This window comes from Lissotriton helveticus, chromosome 1_1 (genome assembly GCF_964261635.1).
Source record: "Lissotriton helveticus chromosome 1_1, aLisHel1.1, whole genome shotgun sequence".
In the NCBI taxonomy this organism is placed as follows: Eukaryota; Metazoa; Chordata; class Amphibia; order Caudata; family Salamandridae; genus Lissotriton; species Lissotriton helveticus.
In genome coordinates, this window is record NC_136057.1 from 1,594,985,765 (window position 1) to 1,595,001,130 (window position 15,366).

Genomic DNA, 15,366 nt, shown 5'->3' on the forward strand with positions numbered 1-15,366 from the left:
ATAGCATGCGCAACATACTCCTAATTTGGGTGCTTTGGTAGGGCTGATATGATTTATTTATTAAAATGTTAAATTGACATTTCTTTTCTTTCTTTTATAGGGAAGGAATTGCTTGTCCCACTGACCAGTTCTGTATCCTTTTCATTGCTTTTAAATTTGCTGTACAAAATCCTTTTCCTACAAAATTGATATGGGGACTTAGTTGCTCAAGATTCTATTGTATTCCTAACGAATTTCACAATCGATTGAATTCACAGTGTAATGTGTGGTATTTAACTGTAGGAGCATTTTTCGGCCCTCCGTGCATTTGCAGCCCACTATATCAGAAATCTAGTTGGGGATGCTGAGTCCATGGTAAAGAAAATGAAAAGTTCACAGTACACCCTTATGCGCGCTTTTATTAGTGTGGGTGGTACCTAAATCCCTCTACACAGTGGTGTGGTATTTAATAAAATATCTACTTGTCTATGTGACAGGTTGCTTCATAAATCTACTTGTCCTGTAAAGAAAATCCACTTGTCCCTTTGGCGCCTCGTAGTGCGGTGATAAATTAAGGCCGCAATCTCAATAAGTGCTCTGATAATAGCCCGTTGCCTACGCCAGGGCTCATACAATAGGAGGGTTTGAATTCCAGCAATTCATGCTTTTTGCCACCTTTCCATGGATCTACATACTGGGGCAGGAGGTAGGGTTAACCAATAGTTTCAGGTTTGGAATGCTCTTTGGTGTCTGCAAACTAATAACGTGCATGTTTTAGGGATTTTCTCCAGCTCTTTTCTAAGAAAGGTTGTAATTTACTCCTGACAAGCACAGAAGTAAAAGTTCTTCGATGGTTGGCAAAAAAGTAGTTGGAGGGAAAAGCAAACTCGTAAACGCTCAACAGATTTTCGCATGAGCAAATCTACCCATGCATATTTGCTTGTGCTAAAATGCAGTACACAAATATTTTGTAGAAGTACAATTTCCTGGCCTACTTCAGTAAATTATTGTGAATTCATGAAATCTGTAAATCTGCACTAACGCATGGCATACACAATGGGTGCAATGTTGTCACTTATTTAAGAATTGGGCCCTTAAGTAGGTCTTTAGTTAACTAAAGCTTTTTGTTTTTATTAAAAATTCTGTCCCTACGTACCTACCTACCTATAGATTAGCTTCACTGTGAGTGACGGCATTCTGCTTTCACAAGGAGCATATCTGCACACAAAGATTTTTTTTTCATTGCCAGAGACTACTGTGATAAGGTGTGCTTTTTGAGAGCAACATGTTATTGCTTTTTGCCAGTGCTTCTTATAATGGTGAGGGCCTAGCAGCTCCCACAACAGCTTTAACAAAAACAAAAGGCTTACTACCAATGTCAGAAGTATTGGCTTTGCCAAGGATTGTTTATTTTCATGTTTCCCATAATAAACTGGTAGCACTTATTCTCCATAATGACTTTTTTTGCGAATTCTAGCATGGATTAAAACATTTTGCTAGATGTTCCAAAGAAATGGTACTTAAACTTTTATTATAGTTTAGTGAAACATGTTTTTTTTCCAAGTTGTGTTTTTTGTGTACATTTCATTTGAAAGCAAGGACTCGTCAATCTTGCTTTCAAACTTGTGCAAATATTTGCATCTAATCGGAGAGCATTCTGTGAGCATTATACTTAGCCTCATATTGTTATACTTTTCAAACGTGTGTAGATATTTTTATACTGGGGCTGCTGTCAGCAGTGCAGTCTAAGCTTACACCATTTCATTAGAACACTCACCCTAATAATAAAGGCTTTGCATTAATGAACTATAAATAAAGTTGGAACAGCATTCACTTACGTACACAAATATTACCTTAACTGCAAACAATGGCTTTTCCTGATCCATCAAGTGGTACTGTAAACTGTCAGCCAAAGGGTTTGTGCTGCAGGAAGTTGGGTTTACTTGTCCCTAAGACAAAATAAACATGAAACCGTGTCGTCCTAGGCCCCAAATAATATTTTCTAGAAGTCGGGCTATCAGAATTCCACACCCCCCTGACTCTATATAATAACCGATCGATATCAATAATTCTGACATGCACCACACCCACTTTCTGAGTTTATTGCCCTCTATACTTCGATTTAACAAGTGTTTGCTGCACTATCAATGGGTCTGTAAAAGGAGATGTGAAGCAAATTTCCTGTTTCTGATTTGCAGCAGCTTCTAATATAGCCTGTTAAAGAAACAGGGGTCCTTTAAGTGTTTAAAATTACTGCAAATCACAAATTATTTTGGCGTTTGTGTAATGGAGGTTGCGTTTTGGGTGATGTTAACGTATTGTTGTTAATCTAGTCTTGAAGAAAGAGGTTGGCTTTTATTTGCTCTAGTCTTGTTACTCTTAACTTTTTGAAAGGTGAAGTCTCTTATAAAGAGCACCTGAACCACCACTTGGATGTCTTTGTGTGCCATTTAAAAAAATATATATCACAGCAAAACTGGAAAACATTGGTTAAACTAACTAGTAAAACATTAATATCGAAAATGTAAAGAGAGGATTGAAGAAAACTCATTACATCTGGTATTTGTGGAAGAGATGTGTATTTAAATTTCACCTGAAAGTGTTAAGCATGGGTAAAAATTCTGATGTTACAGGCTTAAAAGTTCCAAGTCACGATTGAGAGATTTTTAAGTTTTACCTTCTGACCAATTCTTTTAACCACAGATTCCCCACCTTCAGAATATCCAAGTCATCACACTAGATCCAGACTGTTCTCCCAGCATTGACTCCTGCAGGTGGTACAGTGGCAATCTTGCACGCCCCAGAAGGGAGGGGACTGAGCAGCATATAGTGTTCTGATGTCAGTTCTTCTCTTTCAATACCATTCACCGTAGATCTGCTCTGTTTTCTGATGACTCTCAAAATAATTTAAAGCCAATGTATGATGTTTCAGCTGAAAATGACAGGTTTCTAATGATGCCATGAGTTCAGAAAGTAAATGTCTCACAGACCTGAACAACCTGTGCCTTGGCTGCATGGGCTCCAGGAACCTCCAGAAGTCATGTGAAAAGTGCAACATCATGCACCTGAAAGTTAGCAGGGAGTGGGAAGCATGGCTGTATGTCACTGAAGAGAAGATGTGGTGTTTGAAGCTGTGAGCCCACTCCAAGTCATGGAACCACTCCTGATCATGAGGCCAGGTTAGAGCAAAAGTCCCATTCTCCTTCAAAGTCTTCAGGTAAGTCGAAAAAATACCACAAACACAAGAATGCCAAGCTGGGATCAGTTCCATTCCACCACATGATCTCAAATGAGAGAGTGGGAGGGTGGCACTCAAAGGGTCCTGCGCCTCCAGTGTCTTCTGACACTGATGCAGTCCCTCAGCTAATCCTAGCATGCCCTGAATTTATTTCCCAGGCCATTCTCAGCCGTGCAGTAGATGGAGGCTCCTCTTGGACCTCTCAGCTGTCTTTGACATGGTTGACCATGACACTCTAAAACAAAGACTCCATGAAGCCGGCATAGAGGGAACTGCCCTGGACTGGATCACGTCCTACCTTCAAAACCGAACTAATGTCATCCATACCCCACCTTTCTCTTCCAAACCGTACTTAACAAAAGCAGGGGTCCCTCAAGGTTCTATCATCTCGCCCAAGCTTTTCACCATCTACATGAAGTCATTACCTGTACTGATCAATAAATTTCACCTCACGTGCTATAGCTATGCAGATGACATGCAAATACTCCTTCAACTGGAATGCCCCAAAGACATTGGAAAATCACCAATTTTCAGCTGTCTCAGGGCCGTGGATCAGTGGATGACTTGGAGCCATCTCAAATTGAATGCCTCAAAAACGGAAATACTCATGTGTGGTAATTGGAACCATTACAACCCGCTTGTCGCATGGCCTAATGAACTGGGATCACTGCCTAAAGTATGAAATGATGAAATGATTACGCACTTGTATAGCGCACGACTACCTGTAGGCATCTCGGCGATTGTACGAATACCTCCGAGGAACCCTTCCTGGCCTTTCCCTTGGAGGAGCCCACTCCTGGGCACCCTCAAGGTGAAGTCGGCCATCCTCCGCGTTGTTGGGGCCGTTGTAGAGATTAAGCAAGCTATTGCCCAGAGGTGCAGAGTGGGACTCATGATTAGAATAGGCACCAAGGCGAGAATTATCAGGTCCCAGGAAATTGAGCCCGAGACCCGTCAAGGCAGGATTTGAACCCTGGTCCCGGCTAGACTACTGCATCAGGGTCTGCCGCTCTAACCATTGAGCCACACTTCTCTACAAGTATCGGAGGAAGTAAGAAACCTCGGAATGACCATGGACTCCAAGCTGTCGATGAATGCCCAAGTGGATAAACTAGCAAGATCAAGCTTTGTCACTATAAAAACACTGCGACAAATTTTCCCTCATTTGGGATTTCCACACAAGGTCCAAGCTACCAACTCCCTTGTTCTGTCCAAACTCTAGTACGCCAATAGCCTCTACCACGGATCACCTTTAACGACCATGAAAAGATTACAACAGATTCAAAACTTGGCTGCCAGACTACTTTTGCATATCAAACCGCGAGACCACATCTCCCCTGCCTTGAAAGCCCTGCATTTGTTACCAGTTGCCAGAAGAGCCACGTTCAAGCTGCTGTGTATCACCCACAAAGCAATACATGGAATGGAACCACTCTTCATCAGGAATAAAATCACCAAACTCATTCAACAAAGGAACCGCCGCTCTAAAGGAGCATCTCGCCTCAAAATCCTACCATACAAGAAAAAAACCATGGGTGGCACATCCTTCTCTGTTCAAGCAGCCAAACTATGGAACTCTTTACCCCCAGCATAAGGTCCACCAACAACCACCTTATCTTAAGAAAACTACTCAATGTGTCTCTTCCCCACATAAGCATCATACACAAACAGAAATTTACAGCATATCCCTCTGTTTTATAAGCATTTGTTTTAACTATAGATATGTACGTATCTTTGTGTACTACTTTGTATAAACATGTAAAATTATGTTGAGGGAAAAATAATAATAAATAAAAATCATCTTTGGTCTCCATGTACATACTTCTATTGTGCATCTATGTACCTTCCATGTACTGGATCTGTGTGTCTGTTACTTTTCTCCTGAAAAAGCCTATCCAATGCACTACTTTTCTCCTGAAAAAGCCTATCCAATGCACTACCCTATTTCTCATCCTGTGGCTCCTATCAATATCTTTAATCTACATATACTTACCTCCTTTATGCATCTATATTCTTTCAATGTACTTATGAATCTATATATTTATCACTTTCTTCTAATTTAGCATTTCCAATGCATTACCCTATTTCTCAGCCTATACTTCGCTCAATATCTCTTCTAGCCCAACATTCTGACTCATCTCAAACTTCTTTCTACTACTCTTTCCAATGCACTACCCTAGCTCTTATCCTATACATCTATCAATATATCCTCTACATCCACTCTCTCATTTATCCCAAACCCCATACCACTACTATGATCGCCAAAATAACCCTTTTTTAGACTCTCTCCCAAAAGAAAATCCTACACTTTTATCCCTCCACTATCCTTTTCAATCAAGATTAACAGACTAACATGTTCACTTCTCAAATTCCATATTCAACTATACTAATTCACCACTAATCCTTTATAGGGTTCCAGAGTGGTGTGCTACTCGCCAATAAAGAGTCTCAACACCCCATCAGGGTTACAAGTGCTATATAAATGCAAACCTTTTTCCTTTTCTACCCCTCCCCAACCCTTCTCAATCCAACTAACTGACTAACATATCCACCACTAAAATTACTCTCCTGTTTCACCGTACTAATTAAACACTAATCCTGATGGGTTCCAGAGTAGCGTGCTACTTGCGCTTCAAAACCACATCAGGGGTAGCAAGCGCTATATAAATACAAACCTCTTTCCCTCTTCTATCCTGCCACCTCCCTTCTCTACCCAAATAACTGAATAACATATCCACTACTCAAATTACTTCATATTTTACTATACTAATTTTCAACACTAATCCTTCATGGGTTCCAGAGTGGTGTGCTACTCGCCAGAAAAGCGCTTCAACACCCATCAGGGGTAACAAAGTGCTATATGAATGCAAACCTTTCTTCCCTTTTTATCCCTCCGCTATCCTTCTCACTCCAAATAATCTGACTAAATCCACCACTGAAATTACTTCATATTTCACCATAATAATTCATCACTAATCCTTTATGGGCTTGCTGAATAGCGTGGGTCAACAAGCGTTATATAAATACAAACCTTTTTCCTCCTCTATCCTTCTGCTATCGTTCCAAATAACTGACTAATCTATCCAACACTTAAAATGTACTTGCATGGGGGGCGTGGCCGAAGCGGCTAGCATGGCGGACGTGGCTTGAGCGAGCTCCGTCCCGCCGTATTAATATCCTTCACTTTTCTCCTGCATCGCCCTAACCTGCGGATTCCAAGCACCAGCCCTCCTTGGCCGATGTCTGGGGGTGAGCTCCGGTAGCACTTTGGGCGACCATCGAGCGACGGTGCCGGCGAGACGCGGCCCGGAGCGGTGGGGCCTTCTTCGCGCGCTGGAGCCGGACCCTCGAGTTCAGCGGGGTCCGGCCGGAAGTGCGACGGCGCTGGGGGCCGCCTTGAATCCGAGACCGATCATCGGAACCAAGCCTGAGGCGGATGCACCCTGGGGCGCGGAGTCTCCCCGGCCCGGCGCTTCATCCTCGGCAGTGGAGGAATCCATCCGGTGACGGTTCGGCGGGTGTGTGCTGCGGCGGGGCGGACCCTGTTGCGGTGCGCTCTGCGCCATTTGCTGGAGCCGAGCCCTTGAGTCCTGTGGGAGCCCGACTGGAGGCGCGGGTGATCCTGGCTCGGGACACTAAGGACGGCCGGGGGCCCTGGGACCGGCCTACCTGCTGGATCGCCGGGACAACGAGGTGAGCGGCTGCTGCGACCTGGGTGGTTGTGCGGAGGGGGGGGACCTCCCTTGATGACGGAGGGCACTCACTCGGCGGTCAGTTCGGACCGTGAGGGGGCCTGGACCCCTGGGGCCTGCTGGGCTCAGATCGGCCCTTCCCCCCCTCCCCCCCTCTGTCAGTGGCGCCGCTCAGCTTCCTTCCATTGCCGGTCAATCAGCGTCTGCTTGCGACACGGACCACCGGACAGTGAGCCCGAGGGGCTCGTGTACTTTACCCCTGGCGCCCTGATCTCCTTGCTGCTGTGCTACACTAAGACTGTTGTCCGTCTACGCCACGGCCCAGAGGGTGTGCGAGTGAGTGGGCTTGGTCGACCCCGTTGAGGAGGGCCCACTGTTGTGACTTGTTTCACCCGGAGAGTCTTGCCGCCGCTGCGCACGGTGCCCCCGCCGCTGTGCCTGGTGGCCCGGTGAGGAGCTACGCGCCTGGAAGCTGCACCGCCTCCCGGAGGCTCTGCATCGTGGGTGGGCAGATACATACAGCTGTTGGGACACTGTGCCACGGGTTGTTCCTCACGATGACGCGGGCGGCAATAGCGGTGGCGCCCCGAAGCAAGGACCCATTGACAAATTCAAGGGGCCGAGTGGTGGGGCCGGAGCGTCTGGTGGCCCCCCGGGACCGGCGACTGCCCCAGACAACGCGGCTATCTTGTCGGCCATCACACAGTCAAGAGATGCACTGGACGCAAAAATAGGGGCAGTTGGGGCTGATGTCACGCTGCTCCGGCAAGATTTGCGCAACGCAGTGGCTCGCATAACCGAAATTGAAGCCAGAATCACAGATGTGGAGGACGATGTGGTGGTCCTTAAGAGGAAAGTGGCGGCTATGGAGGGGATACAGAAGGGACTGGCGCGCCGGGTCGAAGATGCTGAAGGTCGGGCGCGAAGGAACAATCTGCGCTTTGTGGGCTTTCCGGAGGACTGCGAGAAGGGCAATATGGAGGCCTTCCTCGCACAGTGGCTGGAGGGATGGCTCCCCCCCGGACTCTGTGTCGAGGTGTTTCGTCATTGAGCGGGCTCATCGTGCTCTTCTTCCGAAGCCTCTGACTGGAGCTCGCCCCCGTCCGGTCATTGCCAAACTCCTAAACTATCATGACCGCGACGTCATATTGAGGCAGGCGAGGGACAAGGAGCCGGTAATGTACGACAACCACAAAATATTGATCTTCCCCGATTATACTAAATTGGTGCAGCAACAGCGCCAATCATTCACTGCGGCGAAGGCTCGGCTGAGAGAACTGAAAATTCAATATGCTTTGCTTTACCCAGCCCGCCTGCGAGTGGTGTTTCAGTCTAAGACGCTGTTCTTCAACACCCCGGAGGAGGTATTTGAATGGACTGATGAGACGGTGAGGGTCAAGGTTCATACCCCTCCGAGAAGAGACTGACTCCTCCTCTGCGACCAGACCCCCGAGGACCCCCAGGAGATCACGCAGTAGGAGCAATTGGCGGGCACGCTCACAGAGAAACCGCCAACCTAAAGATGGGGTGTCTGGGGGCGACACTGCAGACGAGGCTCCGGCACCGGGGCCCTGAACGTGCATGCTGCCCTAGATCTGCTGAGTGTCTCTCTGGACGGCTGCACCGCCCTCTGGATCCTGCCGACCGTACAGCTTGATAGAGGGAACTGGCGACACACATCGTGACTCATGCCGCCACTATGAGAATGTGACGCAGGTTAGGGAATGCTCGTGAGTGGGCGGGCATCACCCTGAACGGCAGAGTAGCTAGTTGGGTTACGGGTTAGTTGGGAGTGGGTGGACAGTTGGTTGGGATCCATTGGCATAGTGGGACGTTGGCCTCCCATTGGGGGTTAGTGTTTAGCTATACCGCGACAGGTACTTCAATGTTACTGAGGTATGGGGTGGGGGGGTGGGGAGATAGTTGTGGGCTGCATAGAAGTTGGGGGAGGGAGGGGGGAGTTAGTGGGGGTTTGTGGGTTTGCGGGGCAGATGGGTGGGTGCTCCGAGGGGGGGGTGGGGAGGGGAGAAGCGTTCAACTGCACAGTGCTTTCCTGGACCTTGTCATTACGAGATGGATGTGTGGGGCCCTTGCCGTATGAATTACCTGACTTCACATCCCTAGATGGCGGATGAAACTCCCGAAACGAGCTTGCAGAGGGCATTACTGCGTGTTGTGAGCTGGAATGTGCGGGGGATGTTAGATAGGGTCAAAAGAGGGGCAGTCCTACGCCAAGGGAAGAGGGACAAGGCCGATGTCTTGCTTTTACAGGAGACCCACCTCTTGGGCTCCAAGACCCTTAGCCTTCAGAGGTATGGTTACAATCAAGTGTTCCATGCAGGATTTGTGAGAGGTTCCCGGGGGGTGGCTATACTGGTGCACCGCAGGCAGTCCTACACCCATGAAACTCAATGGGCTGACCCACAGGGTAGATATGTATTTATCCAGGGCAAGATAGGGACGGAACAGGTCGTCTTTGGGAGTGTGTATGCTCCGCCCCCGCTGCAAAGTGCTCTGATTGAAAAGTTGTTCGGAGTGTGGGCTGAAATCCCGAATGTTATGGCAGTTGTTGGCGGGGACTGGAATGATGTGATGAATGCTCGAGTAGACCGCTACAGGTTGGGGGGAGAGGTGGTTTCGGACACACCTACTAAGCTAGATGGTATGGTGAGAGGCATGGGGTGGGCTGATACGTGGCGCCATCAGCATGCTCAACACCGTGAATACACCTACGTCTCACCAGTGCACAAGTCCTTTTCTAGACTCGATTACGTGATCGTTCCCCTGGCCTGGGTCGGGAGGGTCGATAACACACAAATTTTACCACGGGGCCTATCAGACCATTCGCCTGTTATGCTAGACCTCTCCCTAGACAGGCGGCGGCAGCCCTTCAGGTGGCGTCTCTCCACATGGCACCTGCAGCGAGAACCCTATCGATCTCATATGAGAGAGGCAATTGCGCATTACTGGAGTGATAATGACCACCCTGATGTTGATGCCGTGACCCTCTGGGAGGCCTTGAAGCCCACGCTAAGTGGCGTGGACATTGCCTGGTGTGCGGCTGACCGCAGGCAGCGTAGGGAGGACTTGGTTCAGGCGGCCGAGCGTGTTAGGGACCAAGAACATAGATGCGGTGCAGACGGGAGTGAAGAAGACGTGAGACGCCTTCTATTGCTGCAACAGTCCTATGCCTCCTTGCAGTTAGACGAGGCTCGCCAGTTGTGGTTGGCGACTCAGTCGGATATATCAGTGGGGTGACAAATCCAGCTCGATGCTCTATAGACTATGCCAAAGCACTTTTCACGCGCAGTCTCTGCCTTGTCTGCGAGATGAGTCGGGTGGGTCCATCACTACCCCATCGGCCCTGGCGGCCGCATTTGCGCGGTATTACGAGACCCAGTACGCCCCTCGGGAACTTCTTTCGCCAAGCGACGTGGATAAGTTCCTGGCTGATCTCCCGCCACGATCGCTCTCGGACGAGGAGCGAGATGCCCTGGACCTCCCCCAATCGGCGGAGGAACTGGGTACGGCCCTCGGAGAACTGAACACGGGCAAGGCCCCCGGGCCCAACGGTTTTCCCTGTGAATTCTTTAAGACCTTTCACCTCCAACTGGGCTCCTACTATGGTAGAGCGTTGGAAGAAGCCAGGGATTGTGGCCGACTCCCGAGGGACTGGCGGCATGCTGAAATAGTGGTCTTCTGCAAACCAGGGAGGACTCCGGACCGACCTGAGTCCTACCGACCGATATCGCTACTCAACACTGAAGCCAAAATTCTTGCAAAGGCGTTAGCTAATCGCCTTCTCCCATACATTACGGCGCTCGTGCACCCGGATCAGGCCGGATTTATGCCCCACAGGGCGACTCGCCACAATATCCGGCGTGCGCAGGTGGTGCTGGAGGCAGTCCGGACAGCGGGGATACCAGCGGCCCTTTTACTGGCCGACATTGACAGGGCCTTTGACTCCGTGAGCTGGGTCTACCTCCGGGCCCTTTTGTCCCGATTGAATCTAGGGCCCCGCTTCCTATCCTATATTCATTTGTTGTATACTGATCTCACGGCGTCGGTGAGAGTGGCTGGGGCAACATCGGCTCCATTTCCCATCGGTAGAGGCACCAGACAGGGTTGCCCCCTTTCACCGTATCTCTTTGCCCTAGCCATGGAGCCCATGGCGGCGTGGGTCCGAATCGATGCACAGATGCGGGGCATTGAGTGGACTGGGGGACCCTGCGACAGACTTGCACTGTACGCCGATGATGTCCTCTTCTTCCTCACGGACCTGAACAGATCTGGACCACGAGTCCTCGACATCATGCGTGTCTTCGGGGAGGTGTCGGGCCTTCACCTGAACGTACGCAAATCACAGCTGTGGGTGCTTGGGGAGCGCCGAGACCTGGGGCCCTGGGCCGGGGCACTGCAGGAAGCGAGAGGCGGACTTAAGTACCTGGGGATATTCCTAACAGACATTCCAGGAGTCTCCTGGGCCCGTAACATCGTGCCGGTGTGGGAGCGTATCCGATCCGACATGACTACGTGGTCCCGCATGCCCTTGAACATCTATGGCCGGTCGGCCATCTTTAAAATGGTGGCCCTTCCGCGCCTCTTATATCAGCTACAAAATCATCCGTACCCTATACCACCGCGGTGGTTCAGACTGGTGAACTCGACACTTGGTACTTTCCTCTGGGCGGGGGGCGGCGGCGAGAGTGGCGCTCCGCACATGCTTTTTGTCCACGTATTGTGGTGGACTGCCGACTTCGGACGTCTTGTCCTACTACCAAGCTTCCCACCTCTTGGTGCTTAACGAATGGTGGTATGGGGAGCGGAGTGACCCTACCTACGCCCTGGAGCGCTTCCTGATGGACCCCGACACGCTGCACACTATCCTGTATTCAGCGGTTAAAAGGAGGAGGCTCCCGGCGGTCACACAAACCGTATTCCGCATATGGCGCGGCGCGCTCCGTAGAATGGGGTGGTGGAACAGATTGACGAGGGAGACCCCGTTGTGGCAGAACGGGCAGCTGCCGGAGTTGATGTCCCTGCAGGGTTTCCGAGGCTGGGATGCGATCGGTATCTCGGCCGTGGGTCATGTGGTCCGGGGTACGACTCTTAAATCGTTCCAGGACCTGCGCGAGGAATACGACATGCCTCAGACCCAATTTTTTAAATATCTGCAGCTTCGTCACGCCCTCGCCCCTACCCTGCGAGGTCTGGACTCGTTGCCCGAGTTCAGCCCCCTGGAGGCGAAGGTCTTCATGGGAGAATTGGAGTCCAAGAAAATCTCGTCCATATACCAAACGTTGGTTACGCATTGCTCGACACCCCTGGACTCTCTGCGGACCAAGTGGGAACGTGATCTAGGAGCATTTGAAGAGGAAAACTGGAGGGAGGCACTCGAAGCTCCCAGGGGAGCGGCCATAGCAGTCCGGCTACGATTTATACAGTTTAAATACCTACATAGAGCATACTACACTAGGGAACGGCTATGGAAGGCGGGCTTGATTGCATCTCCCGTCTGTTTGAGGTGTAGTAAGGAGACTGGAACGTTCCTGCATACTGTCTGGGCATGTGAGGGCCTGCGGAAGTTTTGGACGGGTGTCTGGAATTGTTTGTCTGAGGTACTGGGCTGGGACCTTCCTCGCACACCAAAGTTAGGCCTCCTTCATGTCCTGGAACAGGTGGGAGGAAATGTTTATAAGCGCCACTTGCTGCTGTTGGGTCTTGTGGTGGCCAAGGGGGATGTGGCCCGTGCCTGGAAGGACCCCAAAGCTCCCCTGTTGGGTGTGTGGAAGAAGGGGCTGGACTATTCAATGGGCCTGGAACGCCCGATATTTGAGGCCCGGGGTTGCCCCAGGAAACATTACAAAATTTGGAAACGGTGGGCTGAGTACAGGGGGGCTCTGGCTGGAGCCGCCAGCATGTGATGGACCTGGGGACGGACATTTGGACAATGTGCCCGAGTGAGGAGGGTTCCACACTTCATCTACTATATTAGATTCTATGTATGGTCTAATTTGACGCTGTGCAGGGGGTGGGGTGGGGGGGACTTCGGGTGGGAACCTAGGGGGGTGCTGGGGGGAGGGCGTTGGGGTTAGTGTTTGTGTTTATATAGCTGCTTGAATTGTCCCATAATGTGATTTTTGCCTTCATGCTCGCAGCCTCCCCGGACTCGGGACGCTGTATGTTTTCTGTGACTCTTCAACAGCACAATAAAATTTGTTCTGAAGAAAAAAAAAAAATGTACTTGCATGTTTCACTATACTATTTCAACACTAATCAACTATGGAACCCGGAGTAGCGTGCTACTCGCCGAAAAAGCGCTTTGACGCCTCATCAGGGGTAGTAAACAATATATAAATGCAATTACAATACAATGCAATACAATGTTGAAGATCGTTCAGCTGCTTTCAGGCCCCACTGGAACAGCGGGGGCTTCCATTCAGACAACTGGCAGCAGGCTGTCCACCATTGCTGACTAGTCCTTTGGCACCTGTTTCAAGGTCAGTGCTGACATTTGTCTAGACTTCCCTCCTGGCTTTAAGGTATATGCCAGTCCCTTCAGTGCATTTTCTTGTGCAGACACCATTCTGATACCAGTCTCCAACCTAGAATCCGTGTAGGCCACATCAAGCCTGTGCAGTGCTATTCGATTACCAGACACACAAAAGGTGATGGGAGAAAAGCTTGCACTGAGTCCGAACACAATGGTCTGGAACGTGGCCAGTGGCTTAGAGTAATTCAAGCATTCCTTCAATCACCTTGTTGGTTTTTCATTAGATTTATAGAGGCTGAAAGCCCCATTTGTCTTCGATTCGGACACAGTCCAGGCCTACAAAATATTCTCCTTGGCACAGCACAGGCGATGTAAGCAGACTGGCAAGCTGCCACCACCTCCCTACACTGTTGAAGGGCTTTACTTAGACCTTCAAAATGCCAGTGGGCTGTACTTCCACTGGTACACCAGCGGAAGAAAGAACCTTCTTTACGGAGGGAGTGCAAAGAGCCATTGAAGTGCTAGATCTAAAAGTTTCCACAGTTAAAAGCTAAATCAGTTTGTGATTGAAATTCGAAGAGCTGGTCCAGATTCAAAGCAATGCTGCCATTTAACGAGACCAGTCAGCCTGTGGCTAGGCAACACAGACCAGCACCTAGTGAACCTGACTTCCTAACGAACATCCCATGCCTGTATTCTTTCTTGCCTAGTTATACAAGTTAAGTCAATCCGAAGAACTTTTCCTTCGAGCCCCCATCCAGGGAGTCTAACTTAATGATGGCTTTAAGCAGAACATTGTTTTGTCAGCTAGCTTTGCCCTTCACTACATTGAACTCTGTGTGCCTTCTGGGCAGGTACATCCATTCCTTATAGGACATTGCTAGTGAGATCACCCCAGAAGATCTCAGGGCTTTACTTTCCAAAATTCAAGCCAAATAGGATGCTGCAAAATCTGTTACTTGATATTTAGGGCATGTCCCTCATGGAAATGCTCTTTGAAAGATCTAGACTTTTGGTGAGGGGAGGGAATGGATTGTTACAGCACAGCAAGACCTTTGGGTTATTGTCCCCAGCCTGACAATTCTACTAGCAAACCAGTAAATGTAGGGGACTACCCCATTATCCCACTAGCAACGGCCAACTTTTCATCTTGTGCAGGAACTGGCCAAACCTTTTTAAAGCAGAGAATGCAGCTGTAGCCAAAGTCGTTCACTCAAGCAGAAGTCTCAGTTATCTAGTTCTTCCTCCCTTGCTGCAATGGCACATAAGCCGCTTTGATTTTTCCCTCGCAGACTGACCAGTAGCTGGTAGGGGACCGGATATGACCCTTTATTCCCTGCAAGAAACCCATCATGTCAAACCAATGGATTTTACATATTATTCAAAGGGGCTACGCCTTGCTTTTAATTTTGTCCCCTGTCCTATTCATCCCTCCAACCCACAACAAAAAATGTATTTGCAGTCCTCTAGATGGAAATAATCATTCTTTTGCTGGCCAAAGGCGCCACTGAGTGGATGCCAGACTCTGAAAAGGGCAAGGGAAGCTATTTGCAGTACTTCATGCCAAAAGGGGATGAAGGCCTCAGGCCTATACTAGACCTCGGACCATTGAATGCCTTTGTGAGAAAGGACAAGGCCCATTTCTCACTCTGGCACATGCCCTCTGCTGTGGAACCTGGATGTAGTCCCTGAGCTTGCAGAACAAATATTTTCATATATCTGGCCAGCTGTCCCATAGATGCTTCCTGTTATTCACAGTGGGGTTAGGGTGCTCCAATTTCCTGTGAAGCCTTACTATGATTTCCCGGGTGTTCACAAAAGAGATGACGTGGTCTCAGCCCATTTACAAATGTTGGAGATGCATGTATTCCTGTACCTCAGTGACTGGCTGCTCATGGGAGGCTTGCCATTGTCACTTGGAGACCACTTCTGGACGACTGCTGTACTTTTGCTTTCCTTGGGGT

General features: G+C 49.3%; 1 protein-coding gene across 1 annotated transcript in view; it reads left to right on the forward strand.

The window, feature by feature from the left end:
• The window catches only part of PFDN5 (prefoldin subunit 5), a 108,388-nt gene that overhangs the window by 81,389 nt on the left and 11,633 nt on the right, over window positions 1-15,366 (forward strand). The window contains exon 3 of the mRNA XM_078658699.1: window positions 101-132. Within this exon, the coding sequence (XP_078514825.1) occupies window positions 101-132 (32 nt within the window). The remainder of the gene's footprint in view (window positions 1-100; window positions 133-15,366) is intronic.